At 40.0% G+C, this 25,590-nt stretch overlaps 1 protein-coding gene and 1 long non-coding RNA gene across 5 annotated transcripts in view; one reads left to right on the forward strand and one right to left on the reverse strand.

Moving 5' to 3' along the window:
• Nucleotides 1-3,188, reverse strand: part of E2F7 (E2F transcription factor 7) — a 39,689-nt gene extending 36,501 nt beyond the window's left edge. Inside the window, exons 1-2 of the mRNA XM_059186397.1 lie at nucleotides 2,987-3,188; nucleotides 2,184-2,276 (exon numbers count right to left, since the gene is read on the reverse strand). Of these exons, the coding sequence (XP_059042380.1) occupies nucleotides 2,184-2,276 (93 nt within the window). The 5' untranslated portion in view covers nucleotides 2,987-3,188. The remainder of the gene's footprint in view (nucleotides 1-2,183; nucleotides 2,277-2,986) is intronic.
• A 144-nt stretch (nucleotides 3,189-3,332) lies between these two features.
• Nucleotides 3,333-25,590, forward strand: part of LOC131839202 (uncharacterized) — a 60,048-nt gene continuing 37,790 nt past the window's right edge. For 2 of the 4 annotated variants that reach the window (XR_009356853.1, XR_009356854.1), the window contains exons 1-5: nucleotides 3,333-3,462; nucleotides 4,356-4,458; nucleotides 8,226-8,346; nucleotides 16,779-16,874; nucleotides 18,331-18,461. This is a non-coding gene — a long non-coding RNA (uncharacterized LOC131839202). The remainder of the gene's footprint in view (nucleotides 3,463-4,355; nucleotides 4,459-8,225; nucleotides 8,347-16,778; nucleotides 16,875-18,330; nucleotides 18,462-25,590) is intronic. The other 2 variants (XR_009356855.1, XR_009356856.1) reach the window with 2 other exon arrangements.

Consider the following 25,590-nt stretch of genomic DNA (forward strand, 5'->3'; position numbering starts at 1 on the left):
ACCCACAAAACACTGTACTAGGCATTTCTCAGAGGGCTTCAAGTAACAATCCAACACCACTAGCTTCTGGCCACTCTGGAAATCTTGAGCATTTCTTGAATGCCTACACCTCATGTGGTTTCCTCTGCCTACAATGTCCGTCTTGCTCACTCTTGTTTTTTTATAGGTTGAATGTCCTCAGCCACTGAGGTTTAGCCCAGATGTTAACTCCTCTGTGAACCTTCCCAAATCTCCCAGAATTCCCTGCGAATTTATTTCTTCCTTCTTTATTTTGCCAAACATTTTGTGCCTGCTCCTATGATGGCACTTACCAAATCACAGTACAGTTGGTTAGTTTTGCATCTGAGACCCTGAAAGTCTCGCAGGTAAGGGCAGGGATGACTGTTTGGCTTTGGGTCACCAGTTCCACTGAGGATAGTGTGAGCAGCATGTATTACTGGGTTACAAATACCTAAAGAGGGACGTGCTATTTATTAGCTCTAATTTACGGAAGATAAAAACAGGCTTGAGAGAGGTGAGGAAACCTAAACCGCTGTGTCCCAGCACCTAGAACATAAATATTTATTGAGTGACTGAATAAATGTATTAATTCAAGGTTACAGAGCTAATAAGTGGCAGAGCAGGAAATCAAACCCAAATCTCCGTTACTGCAAATCCCATGTTCTTGCCATCACTAGAAATCCTTTCTTTACTACAGAGCAAAGTGAAAAAAGGACAAAACCCCTCCCGTATCCAGGCAGAAGCGCTGTTCTCATTCCTTTCCTTCTCTTTGAGAGGTGAAATAATCCCTGCTCATACATTCCATTTCAAACATTTTAACTGTTTTTCCGATCTCTTTTGAGTAATTTGAGTTCTTCTCTGCACGCATTAAAATGGGAAAGTTCAACTGGACATAGCCCTTACTGATGCTAACTAGAGTAGAGTGCCCTTGTGGAAGGCACTTAAAAAAATCACTGACCCAGAAGGAAAGAAGTGGACACTGACTCAGGCTTTATATAAATGTGTACACATTCCTTCAAGGCTGTTCCATCCAAATTATAAAGAAAAACAAAAAGTCTTGCTCTGAAACTCCCAAAGCCAAAACTCTCAATCTACATTTTAAAGTCTGGACATTTCATCATCATATAGCTTAGGTAATTTTTAGAAAGTCCTCTTGAAAACAATAATGTTTTGGCATACTTCTCCGAACAAAAAAATTTTGAATGCTAGGAACAACAATCTACAAAAAACATACAACTGCACACCTATCCAAATAAACAATCGTCAAGTATTCTTCAAAGGTCTACATAACAGGTGTTTTTCCACCAGGCAGTTTCACTGTTGATGCTAACTAAGCCTAAAAATAGAGACCTAGAAAAGATCAGTGCCCAAGTAAGTTGTGATGCTCAGATTTGTATGCAAAGTTTCTATATCTGGGTTTATTATATCTATTTGGTTTCTGCCTAAAAATGCTTAGACATTTGCTAACAAGCTACTATACCTTTTCAGTAGGGCACTGGCTGGTGAGTACAGCTGTGCTGATGTGGCAATAGTGATAGCTTAGACTATGGCCACTTTATTTCATTACATTTCTTGAAGACACAACTACAGTCTTAAAAATCACAAGGGGTGCAAAAAGGGAGGAAGAGGCTTAGTATAAAACCAGCAGTAGCACTGTCAAATATTCAGCGTACACTACTGGGCCAAGTCATTTTATCTCCCCATATACAGGAGGCACAGGTCATAATTTTGGGTGAATGGAACAGCCACTAGGAGATTGATCATTGGTACAAAAGAACATTCCACAGCACTTTAATAATACAGCTTTTACAGTATAAGGTCTATTTTTTTGGGAATTGAGGCTTAACATTCCTGCTCAGCATGAGCTAACTCCATTCTTGACAGCTATAAATAAGTATTACAAACTTTCAATTGTCGTGTTCAGCACATCTTTGATTCATATAAATTGGTTCCAACAATTACATTTAACTTAGCCTCTCTCCACTGCAAAATCAGTAAGAAACTCAACAATAATGGTTTGGAAGTCTCCATTGTAAAAAAAAAAAAAGTATATGTCTATAATGTTCATCAAACTAATTATTATGTTTACAAGACAAGTATGGGTGGCATGTTGGAACACTTTATTGAATAAGACACCACCATCCTAAATATGTTAGAGCTTTAAGGTATTTAAGTGCACTTACCTTTTGTGCATTTTCCCCATCTTCAATTGCAAAATCTAGTCTGGACTGCCTGGGGTTGATCAAGTCTTTTAGTGTTAAACAATTTACCTCCATCTGTAAAGCACAATTATGATTTTACAATTGGATGTTTTCTCCTCTAACAAAAATATCTATCCCTTGCACGTGAACATGAACTTCCCTTCCCTAAACTCATCCTGGGAATTTCCAGGAATGTAGCCACCCCCCAACTCTAAAACACACATGAAATGAACACGAACACTTAAAGTGTGCTTGGAAATTACTAAAAACCTGTGAAGAAAAAGAAATAGACAAAAATGGTAAATTTTTTATGAAGAGCAACAGCACAAAACAAAGTTACCAAGTCAGGAGAGTGCAGGGCAAATCTGTCAGAAAGTACAGGGTCTCCTGGGTCAGTTAATTTTGGCGCAAAGAACTGGGAGGAATTCGGCTTTGAGGGGGTTTTGAGTCGGGGGGGGGGCGGGGGGGAACGGGAGGGAAGGAAATCTGATCGCCAGACCAAACCCATTCAGCTTTTAGCGCAGCCCCTTCCCAGGCCTCCAAGCGGACCCCAAGGATAAAGTCTTCCAATGAACCCCTCAGATCTTGAGGAAAGACAAGTCTCTTCTACTGCTCCACGGGAGGCAGGAGCTGGTACCAGGACACCCCACGCACGCCTGGTCCAGTGGCAGAAATGCCTCGATCCCCGCCAGCAGGAGGGTGGCAGGCTGGCAGCCTGGGCGGGGGTGTCCCCTTTCCCCCCAATTCCCGCCTCCTCGCAGCGCTTAGGGCCGCACGCTACTTACTCCCACTTTGAGGAGGCTTCCTGCCTCTGGGGACCTCCACGACCCCCACACCGGCGCGGGACCAGCGGGACGAGGCGATCAGCAGGCGGGCGGCGACATCGGGCGGGGAAAGTGAGGCGCGCCGATCCCCGCTCCGAGTGCCCTGAGCTGGCTGGGACCCCGCGGTGTCCGGGCAGCGCCAGCGCTCCAGCCCTGGATCGCAGTCCCCGCTAAAACACCTCCTCTGGCGCCTTGAGACCGAATTTGAGAATCCACCAATCAGCGGAGGCTGGCGGGGCGGTCCCGGCCAATCACGTGGCGGCACGGCCCGGGCTCGCCGCCCCTCGGAGTCTTGGCGCTCCGAGCCGCGCGTTTGGCTCTCACCCGCCCAATTGTTGCCGCCTCAGCCCCCTCCCCCTTCCGGGTACCTGGAAACCTCGGGCCCGGGAGCCAATTCCTGCCGGGGACGCGGGCCCGGGCGGCCGCGGGAAGCCAAGGTGGGGGCGGCGCGGGGCGGCGGGAGAAGGAGGAGGAGGGCTCTTTTGTTATGCGTAAAAGGCCCGCTCCGGTCCCCTCGGCTTGCCGCGCTGGGAGACCGCGGGCACGGCCAGGGGTGGGGAAAGCAGATGGAGTTTGGAAAAAAACGAAGTTCGCACTCTGGACGCCGCTGCCGCCACCCCCTCCCCCCTGCAACCTGCGCGGAAGCGAAGTTGTCCAGGCTTGTTGGGGCAAACTTCCTAACACCGCACGCTGGTGTGACACGTGAACCATGGTTACCACTCTGCTGCGAGCAGATGGCACGCCAGTTAGTCCTGGAAACTAGACTGCAAGCAGAACCAGCTGCTTTTTTCTTTTCTTTCTTTTCTTCCTTTTCCTTTCCTTTCTTTTCTTTTTCGTAATTCCAGAAAAGTTTTTTTTTTTGGTGGTGTGCCTTTTTGAGAACATCGCCCATAATTAAGGGCAAAAAGCCTTATTAAATAATTCTTAGCGACATGCAGCAGCATTCTGGCACGTAGTCGAGAAAATTTCCTCAACATTACTGATTTGTATTAAATGCTTCACTTCCTTCAACTTTAGTTTCTTATTTGAAATATGAATATTGATAGAGACAGCTCTGTGTGTGTGTGTGTGTGTGTGTGTGTATACACGTGCGCGTGCGGTGTGTATTTTAGTAGACTATTGCTTAGAACAGTTTTACATTTATAGGAAGATTGAGAAGATAGGATGCAGACTGCCCCTACATCTGGCACCCAATTTTACCTGTTTATTAACACCTTATATTTGTGTTGTACTTCTGTTGGAATTAACGAACCAATAATGATATGTTATTCTTTAACTGAAGTCATTATTCAGATTTCCTTACATTTTTCCTAATGTTTTTCTCTTCCAGGATACTACATTTAGTGCTCATGTCTCCCTAAGCTCCTTGTGGCTGTGACAATTTTTCATACTTTCCTCGTTTTTGCTGTCCTCCATGGTTTTGAGGAATACTGGTAAGTCATTTTGTAGGATGTCCTGCTATTGGGATTTTGAGACAGCCTTTTTAAAGCATGTCTACAGACATTGCCCTACAAGTCATATACTTTACAGAAGGGATATTCTTCTTATCCTTTCTGTAACTAGTGCTCTGAGATCCACTCCTCACCTCCCAGAATTTAAGTGCACTGTCTGCAGAATTTAGAATGCTCAATCAAGTCCTTCACTTTGTACTCTGTTTAGGCTGCTGATAAATATAGCCTAAAAATCACTGTTAGATCATACTCAAAGGACAAGCATGGAAACATTAAACATATAGAAAAATAACAACAGTAATTTGACATTTTTATATTAGAAATGACATTTTGAACTGAAATTTATCTTATAGGTAGAAGCATGAGGAGAAAGTATAAAGAATAAAACTAATTTATTAAATTTTGTACTTCTGTAGAAGCAGAACATTGGATTAGGAAATTTTTTTCCCCCAACTGTATTAATTTCCTGTAGCTGCTGTGACAAATCACCACAGACTTTGATTTAGAATAATAGAGATTTATTCTTTCACAGTTCTGGAGGCCAGAAGTCGAAATTTAAGGTGTTGGCTGACCACATTCCCTCTGGGGCTCTAGAGGAGAATCTGTTCTTTGCCTCTTCCCGTCTTCTGGTGGCAATCCTTGATGTATGGCTGGCTCACTCAGATCTCTGCCTCAGTGGTCACATTGCCTGGTCCCTTTCTGTCTGTTACCTCTCTTGTGTATCTCTTACAAGGACAGTTGTTACTGAATGTAGTTTCCACTTGTATAATTCCGGATGGTTTCATCTTAAGATCCTTAACTCAATTACCTCTGCAAAGACCTTTTTTCCAAATACGGTGACAGCCATGGGTTCCAGGGATTAGAACATGGATATTCCTTTTTGGGACCACTATTCGCTTTTTAGACCCACATTCAAATTATTAAAGTTTGTTCATTTCTTTGATATTTCAGAATGATAGTGGTTGTTACTTTGAGGATAGGCAGTTTTGTTACAGACCTTTCTAGCATTTTCAGAGTATTTTTTCTGTTTCATTTCAAATGTAGCCACTATTCAGAGCAAGAAAAACTTGTGATGTAGCTTCCGTTTGCTTAAAGTAAGAGTGATCTTAAATTTGGAGGAAAACTGGAAAATGAGCATTTATTGGGCAAATTCAGAGACATTACTCCAATACACTTATTTACTTTGATGCTTTCGAGCCCCAGATTTTGTAGATAAGCTGTCAATCTCTCAGTTACTCAGTTGACAGTGATGGTGACTGGGAACTTGGGTGGAGCATCAAGAAGGATCCCTGCAGTCATGATCCCGGGGTCCTGGGATCGAGCCCAGCATCGCCCAGCATCGGCATCGGGCTCTCTGCTCTGCAGGGAGTCTGCTTCTTCCTTTCTCTCTGCCTGCATCTCTGCCTACTTGTGATTTCTGTCTATCAAATAAATAAATAAAATCTTAAAAAAAAAAAAAAAAAAGGAAGGATTCCTGCATATGGCTTCTCAGTGTAGCCTGATCTTTCTTCCTTATGGCCTGGTGGCTGAGGAAGTCGGACTTCTTTGGGGACTCAGGGCTCCAAAATGCGTTCCCAAGCCCACAAAGTGGAAATCGTATTGCCTCTTATGATGTAGCCTTTGAAAGAAGATAGCATCAATTCTGCTATATTTTTTGGATGAAATAGTCAAAGATCCACCCATATTTGTGAGGAAAGGACACACACACTACCTTTCTTTTCTTCTTCTTTTAGTTTCAAGTTTTTATTTAAATTCTAGTTGGTTAACATATCTGATAATACTGGTTTCAGAGGCAGAATTTAGTGATTTATCACTTACCTACAACACCCATTTAGCCCATCCCTCACCCACCTCCCCTCCAGCAACCCTCAGATTGTACTGTGTAGTTAATGGTCTCTTATTTTAGTTAGACCATTTAGACTATTAGTTAATAGTCTCTTTCTTTTTTCTTCCTTCCCCTGTGTTCATCTGTTTTGTTTCTTAAATTCCAGATGAGAGGAATCATATGGTATTTGTCTTTTTCTGTCTTATTTTGCTTAACATAACACACTCCAGCTCCCTCCACATTGTTGTAAATGGTGAGATGTCATTCTTTTCGATGAGTGAGTCATAATTTCATTTTACACACACACACACACACACACACACACACACACACACCTTTACTCATTCATCAGCAGATGGACATATGGGCTATTTCCATAGTTTGGCTGTTGTTGATAATGTTGCTATAAACATTGGGAGGCAGGTACCTCTTCAGATCTGTATTTTTGTATCCTTTGGGTAAATACCCAGTAGTGCAATTGCTGGGTCATAGGGTAGCTCTATTTTTAACTTTTTGAGGAACCTCCATATTGTCTTCCAGAGTGGCTGCACCAGCTTGCATTCCCACCAACAGTTTAAGAGGGTTCCCTTTTCTCTGCTTCCTTGCCAACATCTGTTGTTTCCTGTGTTGTTAATTTTAGCCATTTTGACAGGTGTGAGGAGGTATCTCATTGTGGTTTTGATTCATATTTCCCTGATGATGAGTGATGTTGAGCATCTTTTCATGTGTCTGTTGTCATCTGGATGTCTTCTTTAGAAAATGTCTATTCCTATCTTCTGCCCATTTCTTAACTGGATTATCTATTTTGGGGTGTTGAGTTTGATAAATTCTTTATAGATATTGGATACTAACCCTTTATCAGATATGTCATTTGCAAATATCTTCTCCCATTCCGTAGATTGCCTTTAGTTTTGTTGATTTTTTCCTTCGCTGTACAAAAGCTTTTTATCTTGATGAAGTCCCAGTAATTTATTTTTGCTTTTGTTTCCCTTGCCTCCAGTGAGGTGTATCTGGTAAGAAGTTGCAATGGTGAGATTAAAGAGGTTGCTGCCTGTGTTCTCTAGGGTTTTGATGGTTTCCTGTCTCACATTCAGGTCTTTCATCCATTTTGAATTTATTTTGACAGACCTTACTTTTTGGTGGAAGAAATGTCAAACACTTTGGTGCCATATTTTAAAATTGCCACAGCAGGTTTCATGCTGATTTTGTGATTCTACCTCTATAAGCTCTGCCTGCAAGGTCATTGACTTTGCAACAGTTTTGCACTACACACATGGCCATAGTCCTCAGGGCTCCACATTGTATGAGGCCTGTGGTTCTCAACTCTGTCTGTGCTTCAGAATCCCTTGGGGAGATTTTTAAAAATACCAGTACCTGAATCCCATACCCAGAGACTTCCAGTTTACCTGCTCTGGAGTTGCGCTTGGGTATTTCTTACCCAATGCCTAATGTCTTTTTCTTTACCATCATGCTGGTTGTATGCTTATTCATCAGTGTTTTTGAATGCTTCTGAATCCATGATTTCAGAAATCGAGCCTTCGGTGCCATCAGTGAAGATTTGGGTGGGTGTGTCACTTCTGGAGTAGGTGCAGAGTTGCAGACGGCTGGCTCTTACTTGTTTGTGGCTGTGTCACTGCTTATTGGAAGGGGTTGAGGTGGTCAGTGAGAATTCACGGGTGAGGTAAAAGTTTACCAGAAGAAGGAACAGCAAGAGCTGTGATCTAGAGAATATACACAGATGACCATGTGACCTTCCTCTGTGCAAAAGACTTGCTCCGTAGCCTCTCAAACTTGCAAATGGTCTTTTATCCTTTTGGGGTTCCAAATCCCAAGATTTATTATACATCATTCATGTCGTCAGTCTGAGCCATCCAGTTACTATTTCAGCTTCCTCAGATGTTGTCCTTTTCTTCCACTCCCGCAGGTGCCATCATCTCGGTGGAGCATCTGTTCTCAAAAGTGTAGGTCACAGAGGGAATGACATCCTGATTTTTCTCTGCACGGGCGACAGAAGGACCTTGGCTTCATATCCTGGCAATTCTCAGGTCTCTTTGAGTAGATCAGTTTAAGTTCTTAAACTGAGGACTCTCATTTAAAATGGCCTTTGTCTTCACCCATTCAGGGGCCTGGGAATGTGATACATTTGTTTCTCTAACTGCTAGCAAGTTCAGAGAAGACAGACAGTTTATTCTTGGCTGACTATAAGCAATGTCAGGAGAGTAAGTCCGTGATTGGTTCATGCTGATAGCCTTAGTAACAAAACTTAAAAAAAAAATAAAAAATCATTGTAATACCGAAGGGCAGTTATGGCTCCCATCTCAAATTGCATCCAGATGTCCAGCTGTTCTAAGAGAGGTGCTTAAACTGTGATTTCATGTCTCATAGGGAACAGAGGAATTCATTCTTTATCTTTACAGACTCCTTATCATCTTTAGCACTGTGGAGCAAGATTATTTTCCTTCGTGATCATGTAATTTGTGTTCTCACTGAACGAAAAGTTAGCATCCTTGGTGAGCATGTGTGGTACGTGTGTCACTGTGTGTGCATGTTGAAGGCCAGGATGTGGAGAAGGGGTTGTGCTGTAACAAACATTCTAGACCACAATAGCTAGGGTGAATTTTGAGCTGGACAAGGTGTTTCTGGGAATGTGATAGTGGAGACTATAAAATTGGGCCTCCCTTTATATGGTGCCATATTTATACTGTTGTAGTGGTTTGGAGGGATCGCAGTGAGTGGGACAGTAAAAATGGGAATTGAAAGTGCCCTGGTGGGGCGCCTGGGTGGCTCAGTGGGTTAAAGCCTCTGCCTTCGGCTCAGGTCATGATCCCAGGGTCCTGGGATCGAGCCCCGCGTCGGGCTGTCTGCTCTGCAGGGAGCCTGCTTCCTCCTCTCTCTCTCTCTGCCTGTCTCTCTGCCTGCTTGTGATCTCTGTCTGTCAAATAAATAAATAAAATCTTTAAAAAAAAATATTTAAAAAAAAAAAAAAAAAAAAAAAAGAAAGTGCCCTGGAATTGAGATTGTGGAGAAGATGAGGTACAAGCTGGCCAGCACTTGATGGGTAACCTTGAACAAAAGTTTTGCATACCTAGGCCCCAGGTTTTTCTTTAAAGTGATAGGGCTGGCACTATTGTTTTCAACTCTTGACTTTGGCCCAGAGCATCATCTCAGGGTCCTGGGATCGAGCTCTGTGCCAGACTCTGTGCTCAGTCGGGAGTCTGCTTGAGGATTCTCTCTCCCTCTGCCCTCTCTCTGCTCATGTGCACTCTCTGTCTCTCTCTCTCAAATAAATAAATCTTTTTAAAAATAAAAATAAAGGGGTAGGGTTGATTTGGAAGTCCTCCAAACCTGCCAATTCATTCTAAATACTTATTTGACACTTAGGTTATCATCTTAAAACCATATGGTAATAAGTCCTTATCACTTAGTATGGATATATAAGGATACTGCTGAAATCATTTTTTATTTCTATACTTGGTGAAACTGACTACATCTCTACTTATTACATTATGTGATGTACATACATTAATAAGGCGAATGTTAGAAAATATCAGGCCAAAGACTAATCTTTGTGACCTTTATTCTTCTAAGCTTAGAATTAGATGGTTGGATGTACTTTTTATACCTATCTAATAGCATGATATTCATAGCATTTACTCATTGTAATCCTTTGCAGGACCACATGAAGATGTTTTCATTGTGCACTAGAAAGAGGAGGTTGGGGTTGGAAGTGGTGGAAAGAAGACTTCAGGTTAGCAGCTCAGGACTAGAATCTTTTGTTTAAATACTAGAGATATTGCCTTTCCTAACCCATAGCCACCTTATCACATGCAAGGACTTCCACCTTGAAAAAACTAGAGAAGTAGAGCCAACTGGAACCCAAATGGAGATGTATTAGCCCAGGCCTCCTCTTAACAACCAAAGGCAAGTACAGAGGTAAAGAAGTTAAAGTACAGAGGTAAATGTATTGTCTACCAGAAGTCCCTGTTAAAATGCCAATTGTTCCTGGAGAGAGCAATCATTTAGCCAACATTGCGCACATAGCACAGTAAGACATCTTTCGTCAGCCCACCCCCGGGGATGAAAATAGGGGAAATTTCTCTGTAATACTTCACATAATACATTGGACTTTCTTTCTAGCCTTGTTTAGAGACTCACCCCTACCTCCCCAGTGAATGCTGGGAGTCCCTGGTCCTACATGCCCTCAAAGAGGTCCTTTCCGTCTTGTCTGATGGGAAGATCATATGTTGGTTTCTTTCTGCCCCTACAAGTGATGTGGGACAACAGGGGTCTCCAGGGAGTGTGGCCACATCCAGCCAGCAAAGCTATTGGCATTTCAGGTCTGGGAGACTCTGTGAAGCCATTGTGCCCCCATCAAGGGTGACAGCTGCCACTGCTGGCATCGCATGAGTCCAGCACTGGATCTTCACTGCTTTTAGGACTGGCCTTGCTACCGCTGCTGCTTCTGTGAGGTGCTATTCCCATGGAGTACGGGAGATGGCCTTGGGGTCCTCACACACCCTCCTCCCACCCCCCAGCAAAGTCGTATGAGGCCAGCGCCTCTCTGTGCTGAAATAGGGAGTCTGAGAACAGTCTTTGTTGGTAGTTATTTTTTTTACCTTCTTACCCCTTTCTAAGCATGGGGCCTGGGCTGGTGGCCAAATCTGGACTGTAGACACTATGTTCTTCTAATTGCTTCCCTCTCAATAGCAGAGACATCATGATTGGACCAAAGTTTGGTCTTTTTCCATAGATATTTCCCAAGATGCTCCTCTCTACTGCTTTGGTCACAAACTAGCATGGCTGCTTCTTAGGCGTATGCCCTAACGGCCTCATAGCTCTCAGCTAAGTATATCAGTGTGGCTGTAGAGAATAGGACCCTGAAGGCATCGGCCCCAAGAAGAGCGAGCTCAGGATGCCATAGTTGAGTGCTGCAGATGTGAGCAGAATGTGATAACACTGGGGTGGCAGTTGGTCCTTCTTCCTGGAGGAAGCCTTGAATGGGAGGAATCCTTGAATGGGAGGTGACAAGGTAGGAGGAGAGTCTCCTCATAAAAGGAGAAGGATTCAGAAGGTAGTGTGGACAATAGCAGCCTTCCTGACCAACTTAATAAAATCATTCAGGATCCCTAGATTATTATTCTTGTCAAAGATTTAAAAGATATGAATAAAATCTTCACTGGTTATGGAGAGCATGCCTAGCAAATAAATTGTTGCTTCTGAGATGGTAGAACCGAGACTTTTGTCTCTTTTTTATATTCAGCTGCACACATGTATGAAGAATGATACCATATCGCACAGGAACCTACAAGTCCCTAAGAATTAGGACATACTCTTTTGATCTACATTTTAGATTTTATTTATTTATTTGACAGAGAGATCACAAGTAGGCAGAGAGGCAGACAGAGAGAGAGGAGGAAACAGGCCTCCTTCTGAGCAGAGCCTGATGTGGGGCTTGAAGGACCTTGGGATCATGACCTGAGCTGAAGGCAGAGGCTTTAACCCACTGAGCCACCCAGGTGCCCCTCATCTCCATTTTAAAGATGAACTCACTTTAAATAAGTTTTCTTTCTCCCTTCTCCAAATGTTGTCTGTTATAAAAGGCCCATCAAAAATCATTGTGTTTTGGCCAAAAGAATGCCAAAAAAATTATGTTTCTTCTGTTTAATGTTATTTTTAAAAGTTGTAGTTCCTTATCCACAAGAAAGCATGATTTCCTTTATTTTATCTTATATTTTACATAGTTTAAGTGAAGTGACAATATTTTTCTACCTTTATGTGTTCTTTTATTTTTGCAAATAATATCTAATATTTTGTTGCATTTATTTTTCCCCCTTAGGCCTACACCAGCATAGTAAAATGGTCTCATATCCTGTGTGTGTGTGTGTGTGTGTGTGTGTGCGCGCGCGCGCATGTGAAAAATCCTGTTTATTTCAGTTATTCAACGTTTTTTTGGCTGATGAAATTAAATTTTGTTTATCCTTTTGATTCAAGGAGGATCTCTTCCTATTTTCACACCCAGTAAAACTGGGTTTCTTTTTGTTTAATTATCTTCCCACATGGCCACTTCTGTCTTCTTAAGCTCGCTAAAATTTACCCTGGAGGGGTGCCTGGGTGGTTCAGTGGGTTAAAGCCTCTGCCTTTGGCTCAGGTCATGATCCCAGGGTCCTGCGTTCGAGCCCCACATCGGGCTCTCTGCTCAGCAGGGAGCCTGCTTCCTCCTCACTCTCTCTGCCTGATTCTCTGCCTGCTTGTGATCTCTGTCAGTCAAATAAATAAACAAAATCTTTAAAAAAAAAAAATTCACCCTGGAAATGTGTTTTTCCATTTTCATGATCTTTACTTGTCTCATGGTTGTTAAATATTTTATTGATGTTTGCAATTACAGGGCATGATGCTGGAGTATCCACTTAGGGTAATTAGTATTTGCTCTTTTCCTCAACTTTCTGTAATCTTGTAATATTTTTTAAATAATGAAAAATTTCAACAAGATTTCACCTTAGTCAGTGTCAGTGTAAACCAAGCAAAATTGCTAGTTGAGGAAAAACACAGTTATAAAAATGATTTACCTCCCCCCACCCCCAACCCCACCCCCAGTGACTCCTCTATAGGAGGAAAACAATTACAAGCTCTGCTGAAGCCTAACGGGGACATGTGAAGGGAAGAAAAGCAGACGATAGTGCTGGTGGGGAATACCACATGTTGCAACTATCAGGCTCAAATTAAACATGTAAAAGCAAGAGATGAATTAAAATCTGCACACTAGTAAAAATAGTCTTGCGTTCACTATTCTCTGATGATTCTCTTGTTCAACATGCAATGAGAAAGTAAGAGAAAGAAACCTCCGTGTAGCCTGAGGGGAAGCTTCACTGAATTTCATGGCGATTAAACTGACATCTTTGTAGTTTTCCTATTTAAAAAGGTGGCCGATGTTTGCTTGTTTGCTTTAGAACAGTCACAGTTGACTGTTAGAATGAAGCCAAAGCAGCCTTCTCTCTGAGGCCAGTGACAATCTCATGATTAATATAAAAGGTGGCATGGAAGATGCATGTAGGTTAATAGCATTAAATCTCAGGGAGGAGTTCTTTAAGGGCTGGGACTCAGAAGGCATTCATAAAACCTTCAGGTAGTTTCATTAACATTTTACACATTAGTTATTAATACCCATACCAAGACAATAGCACTATTCCCTTTTCACTGCAGAGGACACCAAGCACTTTGTGAGCTGCTGGGAACCAATTTCTACTCTTTTTTTTTTTTTTTTAAGATTTTATCCATTTATTTGACAGAGATCACAAGTAGGCAGAGAGGCAGGCAGAGAGAGAGAGAGGAGAGAGAGGGGAGGAAGCAGGCTCCCTGACAGGCAGAGAGCCGGATGTGGGGCTCGATCCCAGGCCCCTGAGATCATGACCTGAGCTGAAAGCAGAGGCTTTAACCCACTGAGCCACCCAGGCGCCCCATTTCTACTCTTGGTGCACATATAGTTCTCTAATCTGAGCCACCCAGAAGCATAATGCCATGTGTGCCTGAATTTCAGACATACACCCTAAACATACTTTCAGAATCTAAACACCGACTACCACCACCACCACAACCTCCCAATTCCAAACTGCCACTGGGTCTCCCCTGGATTGTTTTCATAGTCTCCAAGCTGATTTCTCTGTTGTTCCCCTGTGATTTGTTCCTAAGCACCAGCTACAGTGATCCAAATTAAAATGTCAGGTCATGTCCTCCTCTCTCTCCCAAAACTTACAACGGCTTTCCAACCCATTCAGAGTAAAAGCTAAAGTCCTTACAGTGGCATACAAGGTTTTAAGGACCTTTTTACAACTCTGATCTTATCACCTTCAATTTTTCCAATGTTTGCTTCAGCCACACTCAGCTCCTAGCTAATCCTTAAACACAGTTGGTATTCTCCTGCCCAAGGGCCATGCATTTACTGACCTGTTTCCCTCTGCCTAGAGATGTATTGCTCTCTCCTTCACCTCTTTCAGGGGCACATTAATTCAATTAATGTGAGCTTCTGTAGCAAAGAAACTTTTTAATTTCAGTGATGTCTTAAAACAGATGTCAGTCTCTCACTCATGGAATAATCTGATGATGGTGTTCCTGGATGCCAGGTAGATTTCCTGTTTGTGGTAACTCTGGGATCCAGGCTCCTTCCATCTTTGTGTGCTGTCTTCAGACAGTCCACTGAGACCTCTGTTTTTACCTGTTGGAAGGAGAGATGGACAGTAGACAAAGCACATAGCCCTTTTACTCACTTTCTCTGAAGAGCAGGTGGTTACACGGATACACCAGATTTCGAGGAGCTGTGATCACAATCACTGGTTCTGTAGCATATCCCAGTGAGAACCAAACACTAGGGAAGGGAGTACAAACTCATGAGGCAGTTAGCTATTTCTGCCACAGACTGGCCTCTGGCCACGTATTATCTATGTGGCCTCCTTCCTAAAGGAGACAACATGAAGTTCCACCCAGGTATCACGTCCAGGATAAGGTCTAGGTGCTCTGGGTCCTGCATTCCTCTGGCTCAAAGACCTGTGAATTCAAAGGCAAACCTGCCCACCAACTCCATGACACGCCTCACATAAACATTAAGAGTCAAGAATATGAGCACAACAGAGACTCTTATTTGGAAAAGGGTAGACTGGGAAATCCATAACAGTAACTAGTCCATCACAATGGAGAATCTGACGGGTCAGGCGTTATAAAGGCTCCCTGCCTGGGAAGTGAAGGAGGTTCCTTCATTGGACTGTGGTTCTGGTTCATGGAGGAACTTGCTTGTACACTGTTTGCTGTGGTCCTTGGCTCTGCCCCCTGGGGTGTGCTTTCTTGTCCATTATCCTTTCTGGCGCTGTCTGAGATCAGCTGTAAGGAATCTGACTTCCTTGGAGCGTGCACAACTTACAAAGCCTGCATCCTGCTGTTGGATATTTGAGGTCCCTGGGAAGATGTTTCAATCACAGGCTTTTTAAGCTCAAATCACCTTGCTTTGGAAACATTATTCCCTTGATTTCTTTGGAAATATTATTCCCATGATTTCTAGTCAGTTCCATGTGCCAGTAACCACATCCAAAGTTCTTTCTTAAAAATTACTCTTAAGCTTGCTCTACTTTTCTTCCCCTTGTTGCCTCTATACTTATTTCTCTCTTAACATAATGGGGCTAACTTGAGGGCCTTGAAGCAAGAGGCTTGGTGGGAAGAGAATATGTTAGCACAATTTGTGTTTTAGCCCTGCAAAACTGTGCTTAACCAAAATAATTTAATGGGTACTTTTGCTCATTTCAGATGTTATCTCCTACTGGTTGGTATCTCCTACTGGTAGGTATCAGTCTGCTTTCCAAACCCACAAGGCTCCAAACTCACCTTAATGTCTAGGTTCTCTTCATTCTCTTTCATTTCTGCTTGCAAAACCAGCTGGTTCTTTCCTGAACAATTTCTTACTTGTCCTCTGTTCAGTGCAGAGAGGAGCCTGAGGTATCTTTTATGAACTGAATTGTGTCTCTCAAATTCAGTGTGACTGTATGTGGACACAGGGACCGTAAGGAGGTAATTAAGGTAAAATGAGAAAATAATGGTGGGAACCCAATCCAATAGCACTAGGGTTCTTGTAAGAAAAGGAAGAGATACCAGGAGCACACATATATGGAAGAGAAGACCTTGTGAGGACACAAAGAAGGCAGCTCTCTGAAAGCCAAGGAGTAGGTTCTTACCGGAAACCAACCCTGCTGGGGTTGATCTTGGACTTCCAGCCACAAGAACTGTGAGAAAATTGATTTCTGTTATGAGAGCCACCATGTCTGTTGTATTTTTTATTGGCAGCCCGAGCAGACTACCATAGCGTCTGTTGGCATTCTTGCTCTTTTCAGTGACTATAATGCTACAGGGTCACTGCTTTTCACAAGCATATAACATGAGTCTCTGATTTTCAGCTTCTAATGTCTCTTTTGTGCTACCTCTTACTTGACTGATAAGCCAATGCTCTATATTTCAGTTATGTTCTATACCACTTCAAAGAATCCATTTCTGCAACCAGTGAATCTCAAACCTTTGGAAGATACACACAAAGGAAGTTTATTTTTCCCTCACGTGATGATACAAGTGGGTGTTCCTGATTGATGGGTGGCAGTCCCCCGTATGGAGAGTCAGGGACCCACCTCTTTTCATCTATGGCTCCACCATCGTCTAGACTTCCACTGTCCAATGTGGTGCCCCATGTGGCTACTGAGGACTTGAAAAATGGCTAATAGTGCTGTAAGTGTAAAACATACAATGGATTTTGAGAGAAAAAAAATATAAAGGACCTCATTAATATTTTTTATCTTGGATATATGTTGAAAAAATTGTTGGAAATATTGGGTTCAAAAATGCATCATTAAAATGAATTTACCCTTTTTAAAAAAACATGTATTATTATTATAGCTATTGGAAAATTAAAAATAACATAAATAGTTCACATTATATTTCTCTTGGGCAGCCCTATTTGAAGCCTCAGAGTCCTCTGCTTCCATTGGCAGAAAAGGGAAGAGCCAGTGGAGAAGCCATATCGGATTCATAAAACCCTGGCTCAGAGGTAAGAGAAAGCATGTCTACTCAAATTCCAGTGGTGAGAATCACTTATGCAGCTGTATCTAGATACCAGGAGGGCTGGGAAATCTAGTCCTGACTCAGAGACTCCCTCCCCACAGCAATTCTCTAAGAAAGGGAGTGTAGAGTTAGGGGAGGTCTTTGCTCAAACATGACCTCCTTGAGTAAGTCTGCAACCACCCAGCCCCTTTCCCTAGCATCCCCCATCTTCTTTCCCTGTTTTGCTTTTCTCTAGGTCACTTTCACTGTTTGGCTTAGTACATGTTTTAGTTGTTCATTTCCTTTCTTCCTGAGTATGTGTGAACTCCTTCATGGAATTTTTTTTTTCATTTTTTTATTGTAAAAAATATACATAAAATTTATTATCTTAACCATCTTTTTTTTTCTTAACCTTTTTAAAATGTACTGTTCAGTGGTGTTAAGAATATTCATGTTGTACAACCATTCATGTTGTACCATCCATCTCCAGAATTCTTCATCCTGTAAAATCGAAACTCTATTACCATTAAATGCTGACTCCCCATTCTGCCCCATTCTACCAGGCCCTGGGAACCACCAAACTTTCTGTCTCTATGATTTTGACAATTTTAAAGACCTCATATGAGGAGAGTCATATAGTTTCTTTTTGTGACTGGCTTATTTCCCTTAGCATAAAGTCCTAAAGATTTATCTGGGTTATAGCATGTGTCAGAATTTCATTCCTTTTGGAGGCTGAGTAACATTCCAGTGTATGTATATTATCACATTTTGCTTATCTACTCATCTTTCTATGGACACTTGCATTGCTTCCATGGTTTGGCTAATTTAAATAATGCTGCTATAAACATAAGTGCACAAATATCTCCTCAAGACTGATTTCAGGGCACCTGGGTGGCTCAGTTGGTTAAGTGTTTGCCTTTGGCTCAGGTCATGATCCCAGGGTGCTGGGATCAAGCCCTGTATCAGGTTCCCTGCTCAACAGGGAGTCTGCTTCTCCCTCCGCCCCTCCCCTGCTTGTGTTTTCTCTCTTTCTCTCTCTCTCTCAAATAAATAAATAAAATTTTAAGGGGGAAAAAAAAAGACTGATTTCATTTCTTTTGAGGCTGCACCCAAAAGTGGAGTTGGTGGGTCCTGTGGTGGTCCTATTTTTTTAAATGGTAGTTCTATTTTTAGTTTTCGAGGAACCACAATCCTGTATTCCACAATGGTTGCACAATTTTACATTCCTACCTACAGTGCACAAGGGTTCCCACTTCTCTACATCCTTATCAACACTTGTTATTTTCTGTTGTTGTTGTTTTTTTAATTATAGACATCCTGATGAATGTGAGGTGGTGGCTTGTGGTTTTGATTTGCATTTCCCTAATGATTAGTATCAACGAGCATTTTCCCATGTATTTGTATGTCTTCTTTGGAGATACCTGTTCAACTCTGATGGCATTCATTTTTGTCTTTGTGTTCAGTGCTGTGTCTCCAGGACCTGGGACTGGGCTGCCATGTGCTAGGCACTTGAGGACCAAATACTGACCAGTGAAGTGGTTGAGCCGTATCGGTCCACTGAGCCACAAGCAATGCATCGAAGAAAGAATTTAAGGTACTTTAAGATGGCATAGTTCAGAAACGGACTAGTATAGTCAAGGTAAATGATATATCATTTTTTATCAGTACACAGGTATGAACAAATCAGAGTTAGACATTATGGCAATGTCAACTTACATCATAGATTTTAAACTGGAGCTGAAATTTGTCACCCTTGTACTTTGTTTGCTCTGCACAGTATTGAAAGTTTGAGTGGTTTTTTTTTTTTTTTGAGAATTAAAAATTTTTTTTATTAACATATAATGTATTATCTGTTTCAGGGGTACAGGTCTGTGATTCATCAGTCTTAACACAGTTCACAGCACTCACCATGGGAGGATTTTAAATTTTTATTTTTTTATTTTTATGTAGTGGCTAACTTTAAAGAATCAGAATTTTTTTTTTAAGATTTTATTTATTTATTTGTCAGAGAGAGAGAGAGTGAGAGCAAGCACAGGCAGACAGAGTGGAAGGCAGAGGCAGAGGGAGAAGCAGGCTCCCTGCGGAGCAAGGAGCCCGATGTGGGACTCGATCCCAGGACGCTGGGATCATGACCTGAGCCGAAGGCAGCTGCTTAACCAACTGAGCCACCCAGGCGTCCCAAGAATCAGAATATTTTTAAACTGAAAGATTTCCATCAAGATTTTACTTATTTAATCTCCTGTTTTTTAAGTTATGTGCTCTATTTATACTCTTTTAGTGGTTGTTATTTAATTTGTGTCATATCAGCTTACCAGTAATAATAATGATAATAAATACTTTGTGGGGTTAAAAAGGAACACAGAACCTAATTCTGGACAATAAATCTATGTAAGTCAGGAAGGAGGCTATGAGTTAAGTTTCCAAATTCTTTGTGTTATTTGGAGGGAGTTAAAATACTCACTGTAGACATGATTAGTTATAATGAATGCAAAATATTGTTTAAAAGTTAATAAAGAATAGATATGGAGTCTGTAATTTCTAATCAGTAGAAGGAAACAACCAAATAAGCAAGCAAACTGCAATTCCATTCCTAGGTATATAGCTCAAATAATCACAAGCAGAGACTCAAGCAGTTATTTGTAGACCTTTGTTCATTACAGCATTATTCAGAATAGCCAGATGGTGGAAACAACCCAAATGTTCATAAACCGATAAGTGGGTAAGTAAAATACAGTATATAGATAATTGGAATATTATTAAGGAAAGTAGTTCTGCTTATGCTATCACATGGATGAACCTGGAAGATTTTTTGCTGAGTGAAATGAACCAGACACCAAAGGACAAAGATGGTATGATTCCACTTATGTGAAATATCAAGAGTAGGTAAATTCATAGACACAGAAAATAGGGAAGTTTACCAGGGGCTGGAAGAAGGGAGGACTGAGGGAGTTACTGCTTAACAGTTACAGAGTTTCTGTTTCAGGTGACGGAAATAGATAATGGTGATGGTTGCACAACATTGTGAATGTAATTAATGTCACTGAATTGTACACTTAAAAGTGATTTAAAAGGCAAACTGGTGTTATGTATCTTTAACCCCCAGATTTCTTAAAAATGATAGTAAACCAATAATTTGCCTGAAGAAGTAAAGAAACATACAAAAATACAACAAAGTAAGAAGCACAAGCAAGATGATAGAAACAAGTCCAGGTAATAAATAATATCTATAAACCTGCTGGACTCATCAGCTAAAAGACAGAGACTATTAGATACAAACATGCAAACTCAATTTGCCTGTTTGTAAGAGACACACCTGAAACATAAAGACTAATAAAGATTGAAAGTAAAAGAATAAAAATAATTTAAAAATGTATACTGGCCAAAAAATGTTGGAGTCTGTGTCAATATTAAAGTAGAATAGGGACGGCTGGGTGGCTCAGTTGGTTAAGCAGCTGCCTTCGGCTCAGGTCATGATCCCAGGGTCCTGACATCAAGTCCCACATCGGGCTCCTTGCTCGGCTGGGAGCCTGCTTCTCCCTCTGCCTCTGCCTGCCTCTCTGTCTGCCTGTGCACGCTCACTCTCTCTCCCTCTGTCTCTGACAAATAAATAAAAATCTTAAAAAATAAATAAATAAAGTAGAATATACGACAAAAAGTATTGTTAAAGATAGAGTCACACCATAATGATAATTTCAACGGGAAATTCTAACTTTACAGAACTCACTAAAATACGTAAAATGCAGTATAAAATTCATAAAGTCTCAAAATATAGAGAGCCAAATTGATGTAATAACATAAAAGTGAACAAATGCAATATTTGAGTTGTAGACCAAAAGTGTAATGAATATATGGAAGACTTGAATTATATATTTAGCAACCTTGATTAATAGATACAGAGGGAACTTTGGTTTATAGAACCAGTGATTAAAGAATGTATATTCTTTTTGAGAACATAAGGAACAAACCAACCAACCTGATTATAGACTAGGCCATAAACTAAGCCTCAACAGATTGCAAAACACAAGTATCATACAGCTCATATTTTCTGTCAGCAATGCAATCTAGTATAAAATCAATAACAAAAATGTAAAGAGAGCAAGCATAATGCATTTGAACATTTAAAAATATGTATTTCTAAGTAATTCTAAATCAAAAGAAATAATGATGATTAAATAGGCTCAGAACTCAATGGTAATGAAAACATTAATAAAACTTGAGGGATGAACAAGAGAGGTATTTAGAGGGAAATTTATAGTAATAAATGCTTTCTAAAGAAAAATAAAGGTTGAGGGTGCCTGGGTGGCTCAGTCATTAAATGGCTGCCTTCGGCTCAGGTCATGATCCCAGTGTCCTGGGACTGAGGCCCACATCGGGCTCCCTGCTCAGCAAGAAGCCTGCTTCTCCCTCTCCTGCTCCCCCTGCTTGTGTTCCCTCTCTCTCTCCGTGTCTCTATATGCCAAATAAATAAATAAATAATCTTTTAAAAAAAAGAAAAAAGGTTGAATATCAAGAAGGAAAGCACACAGTTTGAAAAAAAAAAAAAGGAATAAAACCAAAGAAACAAAAAAATGTAAAAGTATAATAAAAGCAGAGGTTAATGTAAAAGAAAATAAAGATACACTAGGATAAACAAATCCTCAAGTTTCATGCCTAAGTATATATCTTATACAAGTCCCTACAAAGGTACACCAGATAAAAATAGACTTAAGTGACAGAAATGAATTGCTAAAATGGAAATTAAAATATAAATAAGTGAAAGTCACAAATAATAAAAAAAGATAAAATTTGAGTAATATTGTATCTTTTAAAAATTTTGAATTTATGATTAAAAGCCTTCCCACAAAGAAAACTGTAGTCTCAGATGGACTTCCTAGTGAATTTTATCAAAAATTTAAGAAAGAATCATACTGGTCATACATAAAAGCTTCCAGAAAATAGAAGAGATGGGAACACTTTCTGTGTCATTTTATGATGCCAGAATTTCCCTGAAAACAAAAGCATCAAAAGATAATGAAGTTAAAGGCCCAAATCCCTCAGGAACACAGAACAATTCTTGACAAAATATTAGTAAATCAAACCCAGCAATATAGAAATAGGATAATACCTCATGACCAAAGGAGATTTATCCCAGACATGCATGATTAGTTTAGCTTTCAACAATCAGTTAATGTAATTCACTGTATTAAAAGAATAATGAGTGGAAAATCAGATTATTACTGCCGTAGGTACAGTAAAAGTGCTACAGAATCAACACTTAATAATTAGTTTTAAAAATCCTGGCACTAGAAATAGAACACTTTTTTATCCTGATAAAGGGAGACTGAAGAACTTGCAACTACATTATGTTTACCAGTGAAAGACTGGATGCCTTGGGAGTAGGCAAGGGTGTAGCTTTTACCACCTTTATTCACCATTTTCCTGGAGATCTTAGCTGTTGCAACAGGCAAGAGAAATAAATAACAGTTATATAGATTGGAGAAGAGAAACAAAGCTTTCGATTTGAAGAAAATATGATAGTATATTTAAAAAATCCTAATGAGTCTGCAAAAAAGCTACTAGAATAAGTGAAGTTAGCCAGATGGCATGACACAATTTCAATATACAAGACTCTATTGAATTTTTTATACGAGTAAGGAACAATTGGAAAAAAAACAAATACTATGTATATAGCACAAAAATAAAGTACATAAAAATAAATTTAACAAAATATATTTAATATTTGCACCTAAATCATTACCATTTATTGCTTAGGAAAATTAAAGATCTGAACAAATGGAGATGCATGTCAGGTTCATGTATATCATGGAGATGTGTATCAGGTTCATGGGTTGGGGGAATCAGAGCTATTACAATTTCAAGATTTTACAGATTGTTCTATTCAACATAATCCCAATCAAAATTACTGTGTCCTTTCTTTTGTAGATATTGACAAATTTATTATCAAATTTCTATGGAATGCAGGAAATCTGGCATGTTGAATACAATCTTGAAAAATAATCAAGTTAAAAAACTTACACTGTCTAATTTCAAGATGCCATAAAGTTACAGAACCTTAGATATATCATGAATAATAGAATAAGAATAGTCAATGGAATAGAATAGAGAGTCTGGATATATGTACACAAATTAATTATAATTATATAGAAATATATAATTATATAGGAGTATATAATTACACAGACATGTAATTATGTAATTATAGTATACACACAGATTGAATATAAATTGAGTTTTGATTATGATTTCAAGGTAATTCAATGGGTCTGTTGCTAATATTTCAACAAGTGGTATTGGAATAACAGGATATCCACAGGAATAAAATGAATCTCAGCATGTACTTCACATTATATACAAAGATCATCTTGAAATGGATCACAGCCCCAAATGTAAAAGCCAAAACTATAGAACTTTTCGAAGAAAGTAGAGGAGACAATCAGTATGACCTTGGAGTAGGCAATCGTTTCTTTGATAGTACAAACCATAAATTCTTTTTAAAAAGATAAATTGGACTTCATCAAAATTAAAACCTTTTATTCTTTCAAAGAAACCACTGAAGAAAGGAAAGGCATACCACAGACTGGGAGAAATTGTTTTCAGTATTCATGAAAAAGGTAACTGTATCCAGAATATATAAAGAACTCTTATAACTCGAAAACAGGAGGACAATCCAATAATAAAATGAGCAGAGGATTTGGACAGATAATTGGCAAAAAAAAAAAAAGATAGATAAATGGCCAATAAGATACATAAAAAGATGCTCAGCATTATTAGTCATCAGGAAAATGCAAACTAAAACTACAGTGATAGATGACTTCTCACCCCCTAGAATGCCTTAAAAAAAAATGAAGATTAACAGTATCAAGTGTTGAAGATGGATGGGAAACATCTGTAACTGATACATTGCTGGAAGGGGTGTCTGATAGTACACACACTTTGGAAAACAGTTTTACAGTTTAAGCATACAGTTGTTAAATCATCAGATAATTCCATGTATAGGTATTTACCTAAGATAAGTAGAAATATATGTCAACACAAAGCCTCACCCATGAAATTCATAGCAAATTTAGTCATAATATCACCAAACTGAAAACATCTCAAAGGTCCATCAGCAAGCGAGTGAATAAACAAACTGAGGTACAACTGTATGGTGAAATATTGCTCAATAATAAAGACAAAAGAACACACAATGACATGGAAAACTCTCAGAAATATATGCAGCAAAGAAGCCAAAGAAGTATATGTACTGTGTGATTCTATTGCTTGACATTCTAGAAAATACAAAACTAACCTACTGGGAGAGAGAGAGTAGATGAGTAATTTCCTAGGTCTAGGAATGAGGTGGGATTGACTGCAAAGAGACACTGAATATTTTTCTGGGTGAGGAATTGTTCTATGTGTGGATAGTAATGATGATTACTAATTGTGGTAGTTATCAAGTATCAAAACTCTTATAATGGCATATTTATAATAAGTGGTTTATCATGTAAATTCTGTTTTAATAAAGGCCATTTAAAAGATGGTTGACAAAATCCATGTGAGATCTCAGCTTAGTCTAACACTGCTGTTCTGCTCTACCAGTGGGGTATCTTCCTGGAAATATGGCTACGAATTTGGGTGCTATGTCAGTCAGGCTTTGGGATTGCTGGTAGAACTATTCCCTTTCAGAAATTTCATGGATTATTCTTTTCATTAATATCCATTTTTGTTTTGGTGACTATAATAGCTTCTGAGTTGTCTGAAGATTCTAACTGGAACTTTAATAACCATTGTCTCCAATCTCTGATTTATCTCTATTTCTTGTGTGGCCATAAAGATAGATAAAAGGAGGAAAGTCCTAACTGGTCAGTTATTTTGCTTTCTTTTCCTCCATTCTCCTGACAACTAAGACCTTGCCTTGAAGTTAATGATGGAGGATCCCCTAATAGATAATATACTGACCTGGAATATAGTATTTGCTTCTAGAATCAAATTATAAACTGGATTTCAAGTTCTAGAAAGAATAGAGGATACTAGAAAGCTAAAAAAGCAATCGATTTGTCATTGTATTATTAATTATGTTTGAGAATTAGTCACGATTTTTATATATTTTTTTATGAACATAAAATGTATTATTTGCCCCAGGGGTATGGGTCTGTGAATCATCAGGCTTACACACTTTGCAGCACTCACCATATCACATACCCTTCCCTGTCCATAACCCCACCACTGTATCTCTACCCCCCACCCCCAGCAACCCTCAGTTTGTTTTGTGAGATTAAGAGTCTCTTATGGTTTGTCTCCTTCCTGATCCCATCTTGTTTCATTTTTTCCTTGTCTACCCCCCAAAACCCCCTGCCCTGGCTCTCAAATTCCTCATATCAGAGAGATCATATGATAATTGTCTTTCTGATTGACTTATTTCACTCAGCATAATACCCTCTAGTTCCATCCATGTTGTTGCAAATGGCAAGATTTCATTTCTTTTGATGGCTGCATACTATTCCATTGTATATATATATACCCCTTCTTCTTTATCCATTCATCTGCTGATGGACATCTAGATTCTTTCCACAGTTTGGCTATTGTGGACATTGCTGCTATAAACATTCAGGTGCACGTGCCCCTTCAGATCACTACATTTTTATCCTTAGGGTAAATACCCAGTAGTGAGATAGCTGGGTCATAGGGTAGCTCTATTTTAAACTTGGAGGAACCTCCATGCTGTTTTCCAGAGTGGCTGCACC

This window comes from Mustela lutreola, chromosome 8, assembly GCF_030435805.1.
Source record: "Mustela lutreola isolate mMusLut2 chromosome 8, mMusLut2.pri, whole genome shotgun sequence".
Classification (NCBI taxonomy): Eukaryota; Metazoa; Chordata; class Mammalia; order Carnivora; family Mustelidae; genus Mustela; species Mustela lutreola.